Consider the following 18,456-nt stretch of genomic DNA (forward strand, 5'->3'; position numbering starts at 1 on the left):
CAGTGCCCTCTTTCTCTAGACTAATCACTCATTGGCAGCGCCCTCTCTATCCTGTCCTTCCTACATCAACCTAGTCTGTAGTCACTCAATTTAATTTGCGATTGTATATTTTATATCTAAATAATTTGTAAATCAGATTGTGTGGGGCTGCAGAGTTTTGAGATGCCTTAAAAATCAACAATGATAAATTCATCAGAATAGCAAGTGTTATGGAAAGTTGCTGTTTTATATATAAATGGGTGCAAAATTGTGAAAATAGTTGTAGATCATAAAATGTTAATAGTGGTGTGGGGCATTCCAAATGTGCTTTAACTGTGTAGCTGACTGAATAAGTGTCCAGGAAGAAATCCTGCGTACAGAATCACCATATGTCCTTTACCCATTGCCAATAAATTTTATAGGGTCAAGACTTGATGTATAGTTCTACCAAAAGGATCTGAAAAATCAGAAGACTACAAATCTCCAAAATGAGTCTTTGCTATTATCACAAGCCATACAATATGTAGGATGTCTTTACATTTCACAGATAAAATTAATGTTGCAGTTAGGCCTCAAATTCCCTCATAATATCTAACCAGCAGAACATGTTCCATAATAAACTAAGGGTCATTTATATAGCTGTAAACTCGGACTTGCAGTGCATTTCTTGCTCACATGCACATATTGTCAGTCAACCACGCAAGGATTACAACCCTATACGCTTTGGGACGTGCCTTGTGCAAATACTCATGCTCTGCACAACCATTTGCAGGCTTGCTACTGGTGAATATGCAACTTGGCATAAGTGCTCCTTAATATTTCCTTACTTATTTCAGAATCCTGACCACTATGACACGAGGATCAGCCGCTTGTTTTTTTTCCAAACCACATTTTTCTGGGCATAGTGTTAAAGTAACCAAAGTAAGGGGACATCTTTATTACAAGTCACACATGTACATTTTAATGTCTATTACTTTGGTATGTGTGCACATAAAAAACACACTTTTCCCTATAACATTCACCAAGTTGGTGCACAAGGCAATCCACTGAAGGCATAGCCAGGTGCTGGATTTTCGTAAAATAAACCAAACTGTCTTTCTCCAATGCACATCTTCTCATTTTAAGTGGTCATGGATGTACAGGAAAATATGTCACAAAGAATGCAGTCAAAAGCTGTAAATATTACAGGTTACTGCCTGGATCTGAGAGAAGGGTAGTGCAATCAGTACTAAATCATGGCTAGCAAGTACACATAGTTAAGGTTTTCTAATGTATGAAGCTAATCTATAAAATAATCTAAAAACAAAGTGAAGAACCCATGTAAGTGCATAGGCGATATGAAAAAAGTATATGTACTCAACAAGTTTAATAAACCTTTAATCTCATTTAAAAAAAAAAAAACAAAAGTTTAAATTTAAACAACATTTAAAAATCAGGAAAGTTAGCATGTTTATTCACAACTGAACACAAAATGGTTTTAGAAGTTGCTTCTGTTTATCCCTCCTCTACTTCCCAAAGGAACTCCTGCAAAAGAAAAGAGAGACCAGTAAATTATAGCCTAATAATAAAAGGCTGCTAATTTGCATTATCATATGAACAGCAGCAGCCTTACTTTTTGTCTTTTGAACGAGAGCTTTTAGATTGAGTGGATAACAACAGTTATCTGCAACTGTAACATGTAGTAAATAGTAAAGGATCAGTTGCATATTGGCACTATTTTGTAAATAGCTTAACAAATTATAATTAAAGTTTGAATCAAGAGAACAGTCTGTAATATGATGCAGTGAATAGATCAAATAATGTACATGTCTAAATAACCAGCTTTTTTTTTATAGATATAACCAAACCTCTTTGTCTGCTAAACTGACGCCCACGGACACCCGGTCTTCCACTTTGGGGATGTAGCCTCACTCTTCTTAAAGGCTTTGTTTGACTGCTGCTTGTATCTATTTAAAAGAAGATAAAACGTTTGGTATGTGTCTAATTTCTTGAGTCCTAGTGTATAATAAGCAAAATCTGGATCAATGGAGAGGAAAGAAAAAGGGTCTAAAAATAATAACAAAAAATGTATTTTATTTTATTTAAGTCAAATAGTAATACTGACAATATGGAAAACTGTCCGTTGCTTGGTATTAGAGACCTGAAATCAATTATGCATTCCACCTGTAATCCAACCACTCAACTAAATGTCAAACTTTACATTCATGTGCTTCAGTGGCAGCATTATGATAGTTTGCGGTTCCAGTTCCTTACTATTAGGGAACTTTGCTGAATCTCAGCCTTACCATATAAGTGATACTATTTGATTTGGTATTAAAAGACTATATTAAATTCCAGTCTCACACCTAAATGTGTATTTAAAATAATTAACAAAAATAAGTAGGAATGATCAGAATTCTCCATGGGTATTTTTATGCACATCCAATACAGCACTTTGTTATTGTTTATTATAAATGAATACTCAATTTGTAACTTTTTCAATGAAAAACATACACCATGTACCCTTTAAAAACATTTACCTTGCGTTTGTTAAGTTTCAGCTTAAAGTTACTGTTTAAGGGCTGTTTACCCTCCAAAATTCTAAAATTATTCTTAAAACCACAATCTCCTAGTGTTTCAATCTGGGGTAAAATACATTTTCCTGAACTTGCCTTTACGATATAAAGTGAATTACCTATACTTGTACTAAAGGAGCTAAACGGAGGGGAGATGTTGGCGATATTCTAGTTTCAAAAGAAAATCATCTCTGCTCCGGATCTATTGAATTTGTGATGACTGCAGTGATTAGTCCGAGCTGTGCAATGCTTTAGTATAAGTCGCTGTGGACGGCTGCCAGTCACATGTCCGTTCCCCCTCTCTATTGAATAAATCTCCTGTCACTGGTGTGTCTTATAGTCTAAATGCAATTGTAATTTCACAGTTTGTATATCAGTAATTCAAACTAAACTTCCAAACGTCTCCTAGCTAATTCTCAGTTTACCTCCTTGAGTACAAGTAGAAGTAATTCAGCTTAGATCATGAGTAACTGCACATAGCTTATATGACTGTCTCAATGCCGTTTATACCTGGTAACAATACCTGATCTTTATAAGCAAATGTCTTATGGGCAACACCCTACTTGTGAAAGGAGAAAAAAAAAAAAAAATTGGGGGGAAAAATATCCAGGTACCTGGTAAAGGACTGGACAGTTGGCTTATATTATACAACATTATTATTCAGAGTGTGGATCCACAAAGATACTAGTATATGTGGGATCAGTGGTGGACCTACATGTTTTGGGGCCATGAAGCCTGAACTGTTAAGAGAGCCTCTCTTTGCAACCAGCAATAATAGGGCAAAATTCAACAACGTCCAGTGGCCCAAATGGTTGGACAACGGGGTGGTGGTGTGGAGTCCTTGAAAATGGGCCAGACAGTGAGCCCCTACTCATCTGCAATGATGTTTGGGTAACCGATATCTTCTTCAATGGGGTTGTTCCAATGCAGATCACCACAAATTGTTTAAAAACTTAACCACTACATCTCAGATTTTGATTAAAATTGCTGTACTGGGTACTCACATTTCAAAGTCACTGGTATGAACTAAAATTCTCTAAGCTATGCCTTACAGTTTAAGTTATGGATGATGCATTATTAGAGACATCCTCTGGTCAGTGCTATAGATAGATTGTCTGCCGGCTGGCCAGCACTGACCAAGGGGGGTTCTGGGTACTCAGAACACAACCCCCATGTAGAGCATATCCTAAAGGTCAATGTTAAGTACTTCAACCTAATAACCTAGTTTTAAGAACACGCTTAGAAAAAAGATACTGTATTCGACTAGTTTGTAAATAAACAAATTTTTACTTTCGAATTCAAATTTTAGTTGGTTATTAAATAAAGTTTTTTTTACGTTTTGAACACTAAGGCTCCAACTATCTTAACAGTTACATTTTGTAGTTTTGTAATGTTGTGCGCTAGGGATTTTTAAAAATTTTTTTTTTTTTTTTTACAAGAATTTATATAAAAATTTAGTTTCTACTATTTTACATTCTCCACATCTATGCATTCCCAAGGCTTACCTCTAGAGGGTAGGGAGTGAACATGTCCCTGGGCAGAGAAACTTTTATTAAGTCTGCTATGGAAATCTTTTCATACACATACCATTCAATCTAATACAATCTTGATTAAGTTTTTCCCACATAAGTCTGACTTTGGATAGGAGTAGAAACTGCTCACTAGATTCTACAGAGCATGAACTCCCTGGAATACCCTGTAACTCACTCCTGTGATAATGCTCTACAATATGCATCTTATGAATAAGAACTAACTGCCTTATGTCACTTCATCTATGGTCAACATTGTCTAGGGTTTTCTTAATATTTTGCTGCTTTTAAAAGGAAGGCATTTTTAAGTAAGATGTCCTGGTCCAAATTAAATATAGTATCTTACTGGACAGCTACTTGAGTCATATGGTGCTGCCACCTAGCACACATGTTGTATCTAGGAAAAGTCACGGGAAAAGTACCCAGACTACTAGTCACACAGTAAGGCATTTCCTAACATTGAAGAGCAGGGTAATAAAGGAGATATAAAAACACAAACATACCTGCAGAAGAACTAGGAGGATCTTGGGTAGTGCAAGGAAGATCAGTTTCAGAGGGCTGGACAGGTTCCTGTTCTTGTCGAGTTTCCATTTCTAATGTGGATTCTGAACCAATCCTATGAGAACATAAAATAAGTGTGTATTGTATATAAATCTCTATAATTACATATAGCTATAACAGATGAGGGACTATGAGCACAGTGGCTAGCTAAATCATTAGCCTTACACAGGTCCAGATATAAAAGTTGCTGTATGCATGATCGATAATCATTTTCCCTGTGCCCTTCTCGCAATATTGGGGACTGAAAACCTGCACTTATGAATATATTTGAACATAATCTTCCAATTATGAGAGAAGCTGAATACACGTTAAAAAATCCTTTGAATCCCTTTAAGCCCCTGGTCCTGATCCCTGTACCATGACCTTCTTGGCCAATCCAGTGCCACCAGAATCACCTGAGCATCCTCTCCTTTTACCATATTTGGTACTTGTTGAAACATGGCTATCAGAGGGAACAGATCTATCAGATGTTTACCAAGACTGCTTTTAGCTCCCTTGACCTCAAGCAAAAGTTCTCCACCTTGTTGTTCAGAGATGCGATCATGTAGAATTCTGTTTAACCACACCCGCACACTATCAGCTAGAATGCTTCTGGGTGAAGAGCCTGCCTGCTGAGAAAATCTGCTTCCAAACTCTCCATCCCTGCAATGAACGCAGTCACTGTGGGTGACGAGGGCACTCTTAGCGACTCCCTGATAGTGGAGATATGCCACTTCTGTGGCACTGTCTGACTGAATCTTTATGGCCCATGAATGTGTGTATTCTGAATAGGGCGTTGAAAATCCGTTCTAGCACATTTATCTTAAGCTTCGACTCCTCTGGAGTCAAAAACCCTGGAAACGTCACTTTAGGGCGATAGTGCTACAAGTCCAAAGTCTGCTGTCCTAGTCACCAGTGTCCTTTCCCAAATGGTGAATGGGTGCACCCTGTTGAGGTTTTGCTCCTCAGCCATAAAAGGAGCAACTGTTGCACTCATATGCACTGCACCATTTTGAAAGAAGTTCTGGAAATGCTCTCAAGTGAAATAGGGCAAATGCACAAAGCCTAGGACTTTTATGCAAATGTGAACCAACACCAGTCTGCAAGTTATCAGTAACTACTAGTACCTGTAAGGAAAGGGCTTTTTCCTATGGTAAGTACACACTGATGGTCGGTACTAAACAGAAGTCCTAGAAAGTCCATCCGCTGGGAAGGAGTCAGGTTGGACTTCTTGCAGTGGATGATATAAAAGTTGATTGCAAATTCTGGGTTGTCTTGAATATGCAATTGCAGCAAGGCCAGGGAGGGAATAACAGTCACCCACTGGACTTCAGTAGGGCAGCATATATGCCTTGTCGTTGTTGACAGGCTGAAGTGTACAGCCTTAAACGCAGATTGTGGGATTGTACAGCAAATCTGAGGAAACACTAGTGTTTCGCCCATATCGGGACATCAAAGTACATTACCAATATGTTCATGGACACCAAAAACTTGCCCTGCTCCATACTGTTGATGCCAGCCTTCAAGGAATTCATCTTTAATTTGTCCACCTGAAGCTGAATGATCAGGGCCAACAAGTTTAGAAAGGGTGGAAAGGTACAATTTGGCTTCTGAAAGAAGGCGATTTAGAACTACTCCTCCTGACTTAGTGGCTTCTAAAGACTGAATGGCTTCCATAGAGCAACCAATTTGCATTATCTCAAAGGAGGCTGATGATTAAAACTGTCTGGGTGGAGACTTATGGAAATCTATGATGTACCCAGGTGCAATCAAATCACAGAACCCCAAAGAGGCAGATATTTCAGCTGTCAAGACATCATACCCAGCTCAAACAGGTTCTTTAAAAGAAAATGAAGTCCCAGCAGCCTATGTCGGTATGGAAGGGAGACGTTTAAATCTCTTCAAAAGCTCAATGTACTCAAGCGCCTGTACTGCACACCTCTATACCCAGTGTTTCCAGTATCTGCCAGGGATGAAAGAAATCCTATTATCTTCCCCAGAAGAAAACGGACACTGCATTGGTTAGGAAGATTGATAAGCAGTTTATTGTGTTTTCCCAGTTCGTAATTAAACCACACTGTTACAAAACTTTTGAAGCAGAGCATACCCTTCGGAATCCGCCTCTGCAAAAACTTCATCTCCTTCATCTGCTGTCCCTGACTCCACAGCTGTAGAAACATTTCCAGTGGAAGTTGAAACCATTGGAACAGACTGGGATGCGTGGTCAGATGTGTCAGCACTGGGGTTCTCAGCAAACACTGAAACTATAAAACACAAAGACCACTTTGTCACAAAACATTAAGCAAAACAGGATTACAAAAAAAAAAACTCACCAAAACTAACAAGCAGAAGTTTGCAGCTAAATGTTATAGCAGAATTTTGACCAAATGAGCTTAACATTTTAGCAGTACAGTCATACCTGGTGCTGCAACTTGAAGAGGTGTAGTTGGAACACTGCGACCACCTGATTCTTCTTCATGAGCAAGGAATAGAGGAGTTTCATACATTCCTAAGCCTGCAAATATATGAGCATTAAAATAAAAAATAAAACCCAAGAGGAAGGAATTATTTTGGACAAAGATATATAGAAAATAAACAGCCGATTCAAGATGGATACTAAAAATCTACACTCCTCACCTCCTTGAGATGCTAGCTGGCCAAGGTCAGAGTGGCTAGAACTAGCTTGTGGCATATCTTCTGGTGGCCCAAAACGGAATCGAGGGACTCCTGCAACCTGTGGAGAACTGAAAATACTCTCATCAGTTCAGGCAGTTTGAATTTTCAATTCTCTCTCACCCCCCATTTTTTGTTTGTTTTTTAAATAAAGGAAAAAAAAAGAAACAAGTTTTGTAGCATCGAAAGCAATTTTGTATCAGTATTTCCAAAACTTTCAATTTAGCGTTTAGTCTCCTACAGAGAGCAATTATCCTGTAGAAGGGAGCTCTGTAAAAATAAACTGCCCAAGTTTTAACTCATGCAAAAATAAGCGTTCGCTCCAAACCACCATCTCTTGAAGAGCAGGCACAAAATGTAAAAGCAAGTTATAGGTAAAAGGGTATACATTCTCGCATTGATTATTTGATGAATATGAACAAGTAGGTGATTTAAAAAAAAACCCACACTTTTTTGAGGCGGGGGGACATTTCAGATATTGCGCTCAAGTCCCACAAAATAATTTATGAGGGAAAGCTTATACACCAATGGGAAGAAATCAAATGCAGTCAAAGCATTTAGAAAATATCCAAGGATTTGATTTGACCACCATTATGATAGGAGTGTTGACAGTTGACCTGACTAAAAGCATGAACCACCTGTTCAACTTAATTTTTATTATTAAATGTATGAAGAAAACTTACTGAATTGCTTCAGCAAAGCCATCTGTCCGATGAGGAACAACAAGGGTTGGTGTGCTCGGCACTGTACGGTCTTCATCATCAAAAAAATGTTGCTATTAAGCAAATAAAAACCAAGGAAAAAAAAATGTTAGCAAGACCATCATTGCATTAACAGCTTATCTTGTATATTTAGCACATTAAACAGGTGTGCCAATATGTCCACTTGCCTATTAACATCGTCAGGGGTAACATGGTCTATTTTGAAACTACAAAGCTACAGTTGGCAATGAGAAAGGTCCAGGTTACTCAGTGAAAAATGGAAAAAAAAAAAGAAACCAGGAACATAAGCTTGCGCATATTTTTCAATTATATTTTAAGTCATAAGGCAAAAATAAAATAAAAAAAGATAAGGACCACAAGTTTCAAACCAGTTGATATATCAATCTACTTAGAGCTATATGCCTCAAGGCTCACATTAACCTTAATATCATAAACAGTTCAAAGTCTAAATATCATGGGATGATAGAAAAAATGATTACGTGTGAATGAAAAATACATGAATATTTCTGCTTACCATGCCACCTAAACCAGGTGTAAGTTGAAGACCACGTCCTACAGATTGTCTGCGGGCCATCTGAATCCGCTAAACATAAAAAAATAAATACACAATTATCCATGACATCAAGTTTCTATGAGGCATCATGCCCTACCTGTGATGGGAGAAGACTACTTAATATTTTCATAAAGTGCTATTGAACCATTGTACCTCCCTGATTGATCTACAATCCACTTTGAATTGCCGAATACCAGTAACACTCTGCCTTTTGATAGCCATTGTCAAGTGCTCATTGCGGTACATGCATTGTATATCATGTACCCAATTCACATAATATAATTACATTATTATTATTAATAATGGATAGCAATGGGGCCAAGATAGACGGCTAACCTTTCCACATTAGTAAGAGGGAATATATGGCCACTTCATTGGTCATTTTAGCATTCCACAAAGACTACATTCCTTTATGTATTTAGTGTGTGTCTTTTAGATATACTATTCACCGATAGCTGAAGGCTGACCAAACACATCAAGGATATCTTCAGAGTGCCTATTATTCTAGAGGTTTAAATAAACACTATTGCATTTGAGTTTCTCTATGTGCAAGATTTAATTAAATGGAGAAATACAACCAAAACCTATTCAGTTACTTAACCCCTTTATTCACCCATTTTCAATTTCCCTGCCTTCTTTTTTTTTTTACAGTTTAAAACAGTGGTTAAAGGGACTAATTATGTATTGGCAGTCTCCCCCTGCCACTTTTTATTCTAATTACTTTTTACACTGCAAGCATCTCCAGAATAATAAATCTCCATCAGACCTGAAGAATAAGAATAAGACAGGGTACAAATAAAAGAAAATTTCTCCCGATGAGATATCGTTAACGATTTTACAAACGACAAAGTCCCGATTAGAATGCCAAATCATGTCCACACACTATACACGTGTACAAGATTTACCTTCAGATCTGTGCTCTTCATCTGTCAACCATTGGCTGAAAAGTTCAGGACTCTAAACTCTATGGAGATTTGCCTACATTGCTGTTCATGAATGCATACACACAGCAGAATTGGCATGACATTGTTCCCTCGTTGAGACTTTTAGTCAGTTTATCAAATCAAATGATACAATGTGCTTTGGAACTATAAAATATGTTCGTGGAAGAACAAACACTAATGTGATATTGGACCAAACAATCGTATGTAATGTGATTGGCACGATAATTGGGTACAAAACCTGTAGTGTACCCAGTCATAGCAGAGAGACAAAAGCTAAAGGCAGAAGCAGTGTATGCAAAACACTTTTGCAATGTGATCACTCGATGTACCACTGATTGGTTCTCAGATGCAACACCATCATCTGAGGCTGGTGGCAAAAGCTAGATCACAACTTCAGAAACAATGTGAGCGCAGCAGCACTTCAATGGATGATGTAAATGTAATGCCTGCTACACAAAAGCCATGATCAGGCAGTACATTTACCGTCTTTGGCACTAAGGCATAGAGCGAGAATATTTCTAGTCATCTGAATAGTGATAGGGTAATCATTGGCATCTGTATCTATTATCATTTTATTTATATGGCGCCACAAGATTTCCATAGCGCTGTACACAATACAAACAGTATACCATACAGGGAAAACCGTACAGAACAATAAACAAATAATACCATGATACCAGAGGCTCCAGGCATAGCAAATATAGCGAAGCTGAAGAGTGGGTAGAGAGATAGGAGGGAAGAGGGCCCTGCGCATCAGAGCTTACATCCTAAAGGGAGGGCAAACAGATGGCTGGCACAAAAGGGAGCCAAAGGAGGGGAACAAGAGCAGGAGGAGCAAGATGATGAGAGCGAGCATGGAGAGAGGGTTAAGTGGATGGCTTTCAGGCTTTGAGGAAGAGGTGAGTTTTGAGTGCCCGTTTGAAGGAGCACAAATTAGGGGACAATCGGATGGAGCAGGGGAGGTCATTTCAGTGCAGGGGGGGCACAGCTCGGGAGAAGTCTTGGATTCTGGAATGGGATAAGGTGATCAGAGTGGAGAAGAGGTGAAGGTCATTAGCAGATCGCAGGGAGCGGGTGGGAGGGTGAATGGAAAGGAGATTTGAGATATAAGGGGCAGTAGAGTGGAAGAGGGCCTTGTAGGTGAGGATAAGAAGTTTAAAAAGTATTCTGCAGGGGAAGGGGAACCAGTGTAAAGCAAGGCAGAGAGGGGAGGCAGAAGAGGAGCGCCAAGAAAGGAAGAGGAGTCTCGCAGCCACATTGAGTATAGAACGAAGGGGGGTGGGGTGGGAGTGGGGCATGTCTGTGAGAAGCTATCAAGTCGGGAAATGATGAATGCATGGGCAATGGATTTGGTTGCATCCTGAGATTGAAAGGGCCGGATGCTGGCAAGGCTGCGTAGTTGGAAGTGGCAGGATTGGGCAAGGGATTGAAGGTGGGGAGCAAAAGAGCGAGGAGCCAAGGGTGACGCTCAGGCAGCGGAGTTGGGGGACAGAAGAGATGGTGGTGGTAACAGTGATGGAGAGATCCAGGTGGGATGAGGAACTAGACAGAGAACAAAAATAATAAGTTCGGTTTTTTGCAATGTTATGTTTAATTTTGAGAAAGCGTGAGGACATCCGAGAGGAGATGGCAGAGCGGCAGTCAGAAACACGAGAGGAGGGGAGGGGGGATCAGGAGAGGAGACGTAAAGTTGAATATCACCGGCGTATAGGTGATACTGAAGACCGAATGAAGTGATGAGAGCACCTAGGGAGGTAGTATAATGTGAAAAGAGTAGAGGGACGAGAACACTGTCCTGAAGGACTCCTACAAAGAGGGCGGAGTGGGGGGATTGAACCAGATGTGGATCCAGAGCTATTAAAAAAAAACAAAAAAAAACTGGGGTAAACATTACCGTTACCATTTAAGGTCTTCATTCTAGAGGATGTTACAGGCAGGGTAAAACAAGGCAATTGATATAAGGACTTATATATACCAGAGTATAAAAAAGTCCTCAGAATATATATTCCTTGCCTACTGAAAAAGCTTGAGCTCTTTGGTTCTCTAAATTTTGAATTGGTATAGGACAAAAAAATAAAAATAAATCGCAGGCTCTCATGGGCCGAGCCATGCCCTAGCATGGGGTCTTTCCATGAACTCCTTACCTTACCCCACTGTCTAAAACCTCTCTTCCTGTCTGGATATTACTCAAGCTTCCTTGAAAAGTGAGGCAATAGTTCAGACTTCATATTATGCCAGGTTCTGCCCTGGAGATGTTCAGTGGGAGATGTCTGGCTTACAGCCAAATATGCAGCTTTAACAGAATGCTATGTGCTGTTCTACCTCCTGCCCCTCATCAGGAGTGTCACATGAAAAGTCAACTACGATTTCTCTGCTGAGGTGGGTATGTAGCTTCCATATTTATCAGGATTTAAGCAGCTCCTACACAAGCTCAAAAATTATTTCTGTTAGTCTGTGTCTGATACATAAGCACTGAGAAAAGTGGAGAGACTTGCAAGAATCTCAGGGGGATGACAAAGTGAAGTCTCTTTTCTTTTTTTTCATTTTGCTTAGTATATTTATGAATACAAATCTTTAACTAGATATGTATGCTAATCAATAATGCTAACACTATGGGGGAAATTCAATTGGCCGCGTTACTGGCGAAAGTAACACGACTTGCGCAGTATTACCGATATTACAGTAATAGTGTGCATAAATACTGTTAATATGGTAATTCAACTCCAGTTTTTTGCTCACAGCTCCCCGAGCTGCGGGCGGGGGGGGGGGGGGGGGGGGGGGGAGAACTGAATTCCCCCCTATGAGTCATGTACATGCACTGTTACCAAAAGAATACGTAACTTTCATATAGAGGCTATATCTAAACAATTGAGTGCAGGGATGAGCGTATAAAAGTTACAGCAGAAAATGCCATTCATACAACATTTTAGGCAGATGTGTGTGTCAAGACAATCCCTTTGCAAGCCTTTGATTAGATTTAAGCTATGTATGTTCAACAAGAGTCAAACCTGGCATCAGTAGATGAATGAGGTGGGCCAAACATTTTACTGAAAGGTCAAGTGGCACTGTTGCTAAAGCACAGGTTTTTTTACATTCTTGAACTCTTTAATAAAACAGCTGTAAAACTGCAGAATGTGCGTCAGTCACGGTTTGTTTAAACTACAACTACTAAAAGTCTTTATAAAAGTACATTGATTGCATGTAGTTCTGATACGGTTACGTTTTCACTTCTGAAATTAACTAGATACAAAACTTAACTACATTGGTATCTTTATGGCCCCAAACATGTGTCAAGCTACAATGTTACCATACTGCTCTAATCGATTCTTTGGGTGAGAGTGACATGGACTTTAATACCCACATTTGGTGGCATTGTGCTTCGATTACTTATGAGGGGTGAAACAGATTTTACATTAGGTCCCTTGAGGCCAGCACTCTACAACCCATCTCCATGTTATTATGTTGCAAACATCGAGAAAACAGACAAGAACCATGTACTATGAAGAACCCTGTACTACATTTGAGCCTTTTTTTTAAAAAAAAAAAAAAAAAAAAAAAATGTGATCATTAATTGGGAGTTTATGGCCAGTTCTTCAGCCCTATAAAGTGTTGTTTACACAATAGTCTAAATCCAACCGAAAAAAAGGTGTAAATTAGAATTATGGTGATAATCTGCTCCTGCAATCTGAACAAAATGTTATACCCTTGTTTGTAATATACAAAATAGCTTAAAGTAGATAAGAAAAAAAAAAAGGAAAGAAAGAAAAACCCCCCAAAACTTTGCTTACACAATGAAAGCCAAATGTAGAATCTGAAGCAAATCTAAGGTGCATCAGCACATTAACTGTGATGGAATAACAATTATACTTTGTACTTTGTTTTCAAGTTTGGCTTATTAAGGCAAATAATAGTTATCTACCATTTGAATTCATCTTTTAAATCATTCAATACAATTTACATTTTTCCAATAACTCTGCAAAAAATAAAAAAATAAAATGTGGCTTTGTTCCCCCTGCCACAGGAACGAAAAGCTCATACAGAGGAAATAGATTTGATTCAAAAGTGGCATTTGGGGTGTACAGTACTGTGCCAGAACTGAGTGACATGCAATTAAACATGAACACTGTATGCTATGACCTGCATATACACTGGAAGAGGATCTAAAGGGTGTAAAATACTTGCTGTACATTGACATAAAACATCAGAAGCACAGAACAGCTCATCTACCATAAAGTAGTAAACTGCAGTGGACTAATTTTTAGGACCTGGTCATTCAGATAGCAAGTAGTCTATTAAACACAGATCAATGAGAAAGGTATAACAATTGAGGAGGAAGCAATGGGGAAAAGAAGCACATATACCAAAGTCTACAGGTTACAGCATTTACTTTCTAAAGACAGATGACCTATCTATCTATGGGTGAGAGAAGTCAAAAAACAAACATTTTACGGACTGGATTTTTTTTTTCTTCCAAAAGATTCTCTATGAAGTTGAATTGTATCAGTCTTCGGCAAAAGCTGGAAGCAATGACCGTCTACCTATGACTGAGCTCTGATCAAGAGACAGGTTAGAGAAAGTCACCTGAGGGGAAATGTAACTTTCATACAGAAGAGGTTTTACCAGTGCCTGTTTAACTGCCTTGGATCTTTGATTGATTGCATCCTACAAAGGCTTGAAGTTGCTAATAAACCATGAATAGATAGATGGCTTAAGAGCTAATAAAGCATAAACTGCATAATGTGTGAATATGGAAATTGTGTGAAAAGTAGACTTCTTTTGTGCTCAGACCTTTAATACACATATAAAATACAATAATCAGACTCCATTGCATATGTAGATCATAATCATTGTTTAAAAGTAATTTATTTTGTGCCCAATACAGGATACTCTGGGAATTTCAGTAAACCAGTATGTAGACTATCAACCCCATGACAGAAAGAATAGCATTAGTAATATAAAAATTTAAGTGTAATTCAATTTAAAAAACCCTGTAACCCAAGAGGCACAATATAACAACTAGAATTTAGTTCAGTTGGGTTTTAGGAACAATGCTGGCCTCTGTACAGGGTTTGCCTCTTATGCATTCATCTAATACTTCACGAGGGACAAATCCACTTATCAGCTCTTCATCCACAATTGTAACTTGTCTCCAAGAGTTGGCTGCCCTTCTTCTCATGGATATTACCCCAGCTACACAGAGAAGCCTGTAAGAACCTTTAGATTTGTGGATTGTGCAATAACAATGATTGTTACAATGTTGATTGAAATAATGTTAATATGTATATTTTGGGCTGTATCCAAGACTGTACAGGGATTTTTTTTTAGAAAGATCCTTAAACTCTAAGGATCATGACTTCAATAGCCACACCTTGAATGACAATCAAGTGAAGTCTCTGTTTAGAAAAAGGACCTTATCTTAGTAGATTGCTCCTTAATGAAAGTCTACATACTAGCTCTGCCACCATCCTTAGAATGTCTATTTTTGGCCAATTTGGAGCTATTGCTGAGAAACATGGTTATTTATTGAAACTGGCAAATCTTTAACACCATGGAATGGTCAGTGTCCACCAGGAACGCCTGACAGTCACCGGTTCTGGAGCAGAACCAATCTACCTTACGATTGAGCCAAGATGTCTTCATATGGACCTCCTACTGATATCACCTTTATGTGATCTGACAGAAAACCTCAGAGTGGAGAGAACATTTCCTGGGATGAATGGCATGCTGGCTCAGGAAGTGTGCCCCCTAGTTATCCACCCCGGGGAAGAAAACTGTAGGACAAATCGTTCAACCCAACTTGGAAGAATCTCATCACTATGGAGCTTCTAGTACCGCAAGGATCTTTCCTTCCAGCAAGAATATTTTCTGCAATCTGGTGTTGAGAGACAAACAAAAATAGCATGCATATTTTTGGGTGTCCTTGGTTATCTGTAGATGGGTCTGAAGAGGATATGCAAATCCTGTTTTTAAAAGGAAATCCTCTATACAAAAGGGACCACGTGACTCACTGACCTAAAGAGAGCAGTCATCACCGTTCTGATCTTTGTTGACATGTCAAATCTGACTTTTGGAAGAAAGATGTGAAAAAAAAAAAAGAAACAATTGCACCCAATCACAGGAAGGACTCCATAAGAAGCAATCTTTTTGACTTTCCTTTTAGAAGTCCAGTAGAAAAAAATAAATAAAAATGGCTGTGTGGAGGTAGTCTACATCTAAAATGTAACATTAAACTATGGCTCTCACCCACGTGTGTCTGAAAAGGAAATTAGCCACTGGCTCCTAAAAAATAGAAGTCAGGCTCCCACCACAGGCTTTGCTGGGTAAGGAACCAATCATGCTTATCCGAAGGCTTAGACATACTTTGGCAAGTAAACAGTTCCTAATGAATAAAAGATAGCACACTTGGAGCAATAATTTTGTATTACTTCGTAGGACAATTATGGGAATTCATGATCACTAAAAGGCTTGGTTAAATGTTTTGGGTCCCAGTTCAAAGATTGAGAAACCCTGCTCCAGAGCCCATCAACAGTCTTCCTCTGTTGAGTAATTAGCTTGTCCATTTCTAAATATGCAGTTACAACGCAAAGCTTCCTAACACCTGGGTCCAAAAATTCTTTATTCTCAATCTGTTGTGTCTCCAGAAAGCATTGGGAAGAATATCAACCATTTCTGTGGTTGAATGGTTTTGATCAGACTTAAAGCACAGCCATGGCCAAACCTTATTTTGTAAAATTCAGTGTAGGGATTCAACTATCTCTCAAGCGAGACATGGTTCTTCACTCTAGAAGGCGAGTTTGGACAACGCTGAAAAGCAAGGCTGCACCACTGTCGTTTGAGTAACGGACAGCCTGCATAGGTATCCCAATAACAAAACCACAAAAGTTTTGATGCATCCCAAAGATCAAACTACTATACCCAAACTTAAACCTCACAGTGCAATTTTAAACAAGGCTTAAGAGGATCAACAAATAAAAATATATATTCCCGTAGAGCAGTGTGAAAAGAAAAAGCTGGAACCTGCCCAGATAAAGCAAGAAGGATCCCGATTTGGAATCTAGTAAACCGTACTAGATTTGTTGGAGTCTTGGAATGTTCATGTCAGATATTAGAATGCTTAAAAAATGTTACACACTTGAAATTGCCAATTTCAAACATTACAAAGAATTATTCACTGGCACCTGAGCTGGGGGTCCAAGCTCTTGAGGTGGAGCATGGATTGTCAAACGAGGAGGCAGAGGATGTGGTGGCCTACGAGGCGATTGTGGGAGACGAGGACCTGGTCTATCAGAAGCAGACGGCTGTTCCCTTGATTCTTGTGAAAGTGTGGACTCTGTAGCTCCTGTACCAGCTTCACCTGTAAAACATGTATGGATTAAGAAAAATCTCTATAGGAGCTAACAATTTAACAACGTTATAAAAGGCGCTTTAAAACTTAAAAACAAAGGCCAAGTCATAAGTATAGCGCTCAACATCGAGACTTTAGAAGATACTATGCCATGATCATAAGACACTAAGATTTTTGGCATTTGGATGCCGAATTATCAGTAAACGTGAACTGTATGACCACGATTTCAAAAGGAACCTTATACCTGTATGTTACCAATGGCAAACTGTATGTCTGCAGACGACTGCACATAACGAAAAAAAAAAACCCCACTAAATCCCCAAAAAGCAACTTACCCAGTGCATTTATGACAAAAGAAAGCAGTGTGGTGCTCCAATCGGTGGGCAGCCAAGTACATATATATGTACTTGGATATTTCACTTTACCTCTAACACATACAATGATACAAATAAACATATAGGTACATCAGGCGCTCACTCTATGACAGAGAAAGAATGTCCTTCAATGAAGGAGGAACCACAAATCTCAAACACTTCTCATGTACGTTTACATCAAAACAAAGTTTGTGTGTCAGAGTGAGCGCCTGATGTATGTATATAGTTTATTGTAACAGTACATTTATAGTCAGGGTTGAGTAAAACGAAAATCTTGAAAAGCCTCGAACCAGCTTTATTTAGTGCATCCAACAGAAGAAAAGGAAACTTAAAAACAACGAAATGCAAACCATAATACATACCACTATTTTGAGAGTCTGTAGGTCTCTGGCCAACTTCTCCAGTACTCATACTTTCCTCCGTTTCAGTACCAGGATCTGTGCCTTCAGCCCCCTAGAAATAAACAATTTCAAATGCTTGATATTTGCTGAAAGTAAAGATGGGAGCATGGAGAACAATTTACAAATTACTACATCTTAAGCTGTGATCCCTGATGCAGTATGAAACCATGTAAATAAATTGTGTGTATTTCTTTCTGCACTAGGGGAGCATACCACATTATAAGAACATTTTGGAAGGACTCTGGGGACCATCCTCTCACTTGGTTGCATACATTTCAGCTGGGAAATGGCCATGGCTCTAATACTGCTATTACAGTTACAAATAGATCAAGCTTGCATTGTAGAATTTTTGGAGATCGTGATGACTCCTAAAGGTCTCCGATGGTACACAACCCCCCCAAAACAACTGGTTGCTGAGCATATTCGCCAAGACCTTTATTAAAAGTAAAGGTAACTAGTAGCCATGTCTTTAACAAGACTAGACAAATATGTCAAATATGGAAAAACTTTTTTACTCACTGTAAAATCCATTTCTCAGACTTCAATGGGGGACACCGACACATTGGTGTATAGTAGATTGATCTGGAGCAAAGGCACTCAAACATTTTGAGTGGCTAGCTCCTACCGTACAATGCCGCTTCCATGGGAGCCATCTTCAGCTTCTATTACAATGCCCAGAAGAGAGGGTCAATAAGGCATAACAATAACCAACGGGAAAGTAAACAAACATCCAGAGCAAAAGAAGGGAGCGCAGTGTCCTTTAATGGAGTCAGAGAAATGGATTTTTATGGTGAGGAAAAATATTCTGTATTCTCCATTAGGAGACACAGACACATTTGAA

At 38.9% G+C, this 18,456-nt stretch overlaps 1 protein-coding gene across 3 annotated transcripts in view; it reads right to left on the reverse strand.

Annotated features, from left to right (window-relative positions):
- Positions 1-1,332: 1,332 nt before the first annotated feature.
- The window catches only part of TPR (translocated promoter region, nuclear basket protein), a 148,138-nt gene continuing 131,014 nt past the window's right edge, over positions 1,333-18,456 (reverse strand). For all 3 annotated transcript variants that reach the window (XM_075182673.1, XM_075182672.1, XM_075182671.1), the window contains exons 42-51: positions 17,577-17,667; positions 16,674-16,849; positions 8,513-8,581; positions 7,960-8,051; positions 7,241-7,347; positions 7,023-7,118; positions 6,711-6,867; positions 4,567-4,679; positions 1,827-1,925; positions 1,333-1,503 (exon numbers count right to left, since the gene is read on the reverse strand). In XM_075182673.1, the coding sequence (XP_075038774.1) occupies positions 1,457-1,503; positions 1,827-1,925; positions 4,567-4,679; positions 6,711-6,867; positions 7,023-7,118; positions 7,241-7,347; positions 7,960-8,051; positions 8,513-8,581; positions 16,674-16,849; positions 17,577-17,667 (1,047 nt within the window). In that variant the 3' untranslated portion in view covers positions 1,333-1,456. The remainder of the gene's footprint in view (positions 1,504-1,826; positions 1,926-4,566; positions 4,680-6,710; positions 6,868-7,022; positions 7,119-7,240; positions 7,348-7,959; positions 8,052-8,512; positions 8,582-16,673; positions 16,850-17,576; positions 17,668-18,456) is intronic.

The sequence above is a fragment of the Mixophyes fleayi genome, chromosome 8, assembly GCF_038048845.1.
Source record: "Mixophyes fleayi isolate aMixFle1 chromosome 8, aMixFle1.hap1, whole genome shotgun sequence".
Classification (NCBI taxonomy): Eukaryota; Metazoa; Chordata; class Amphibia; order Anura; family Limnodynastidae; genus Mixophyes; species Mixophyes fleayi.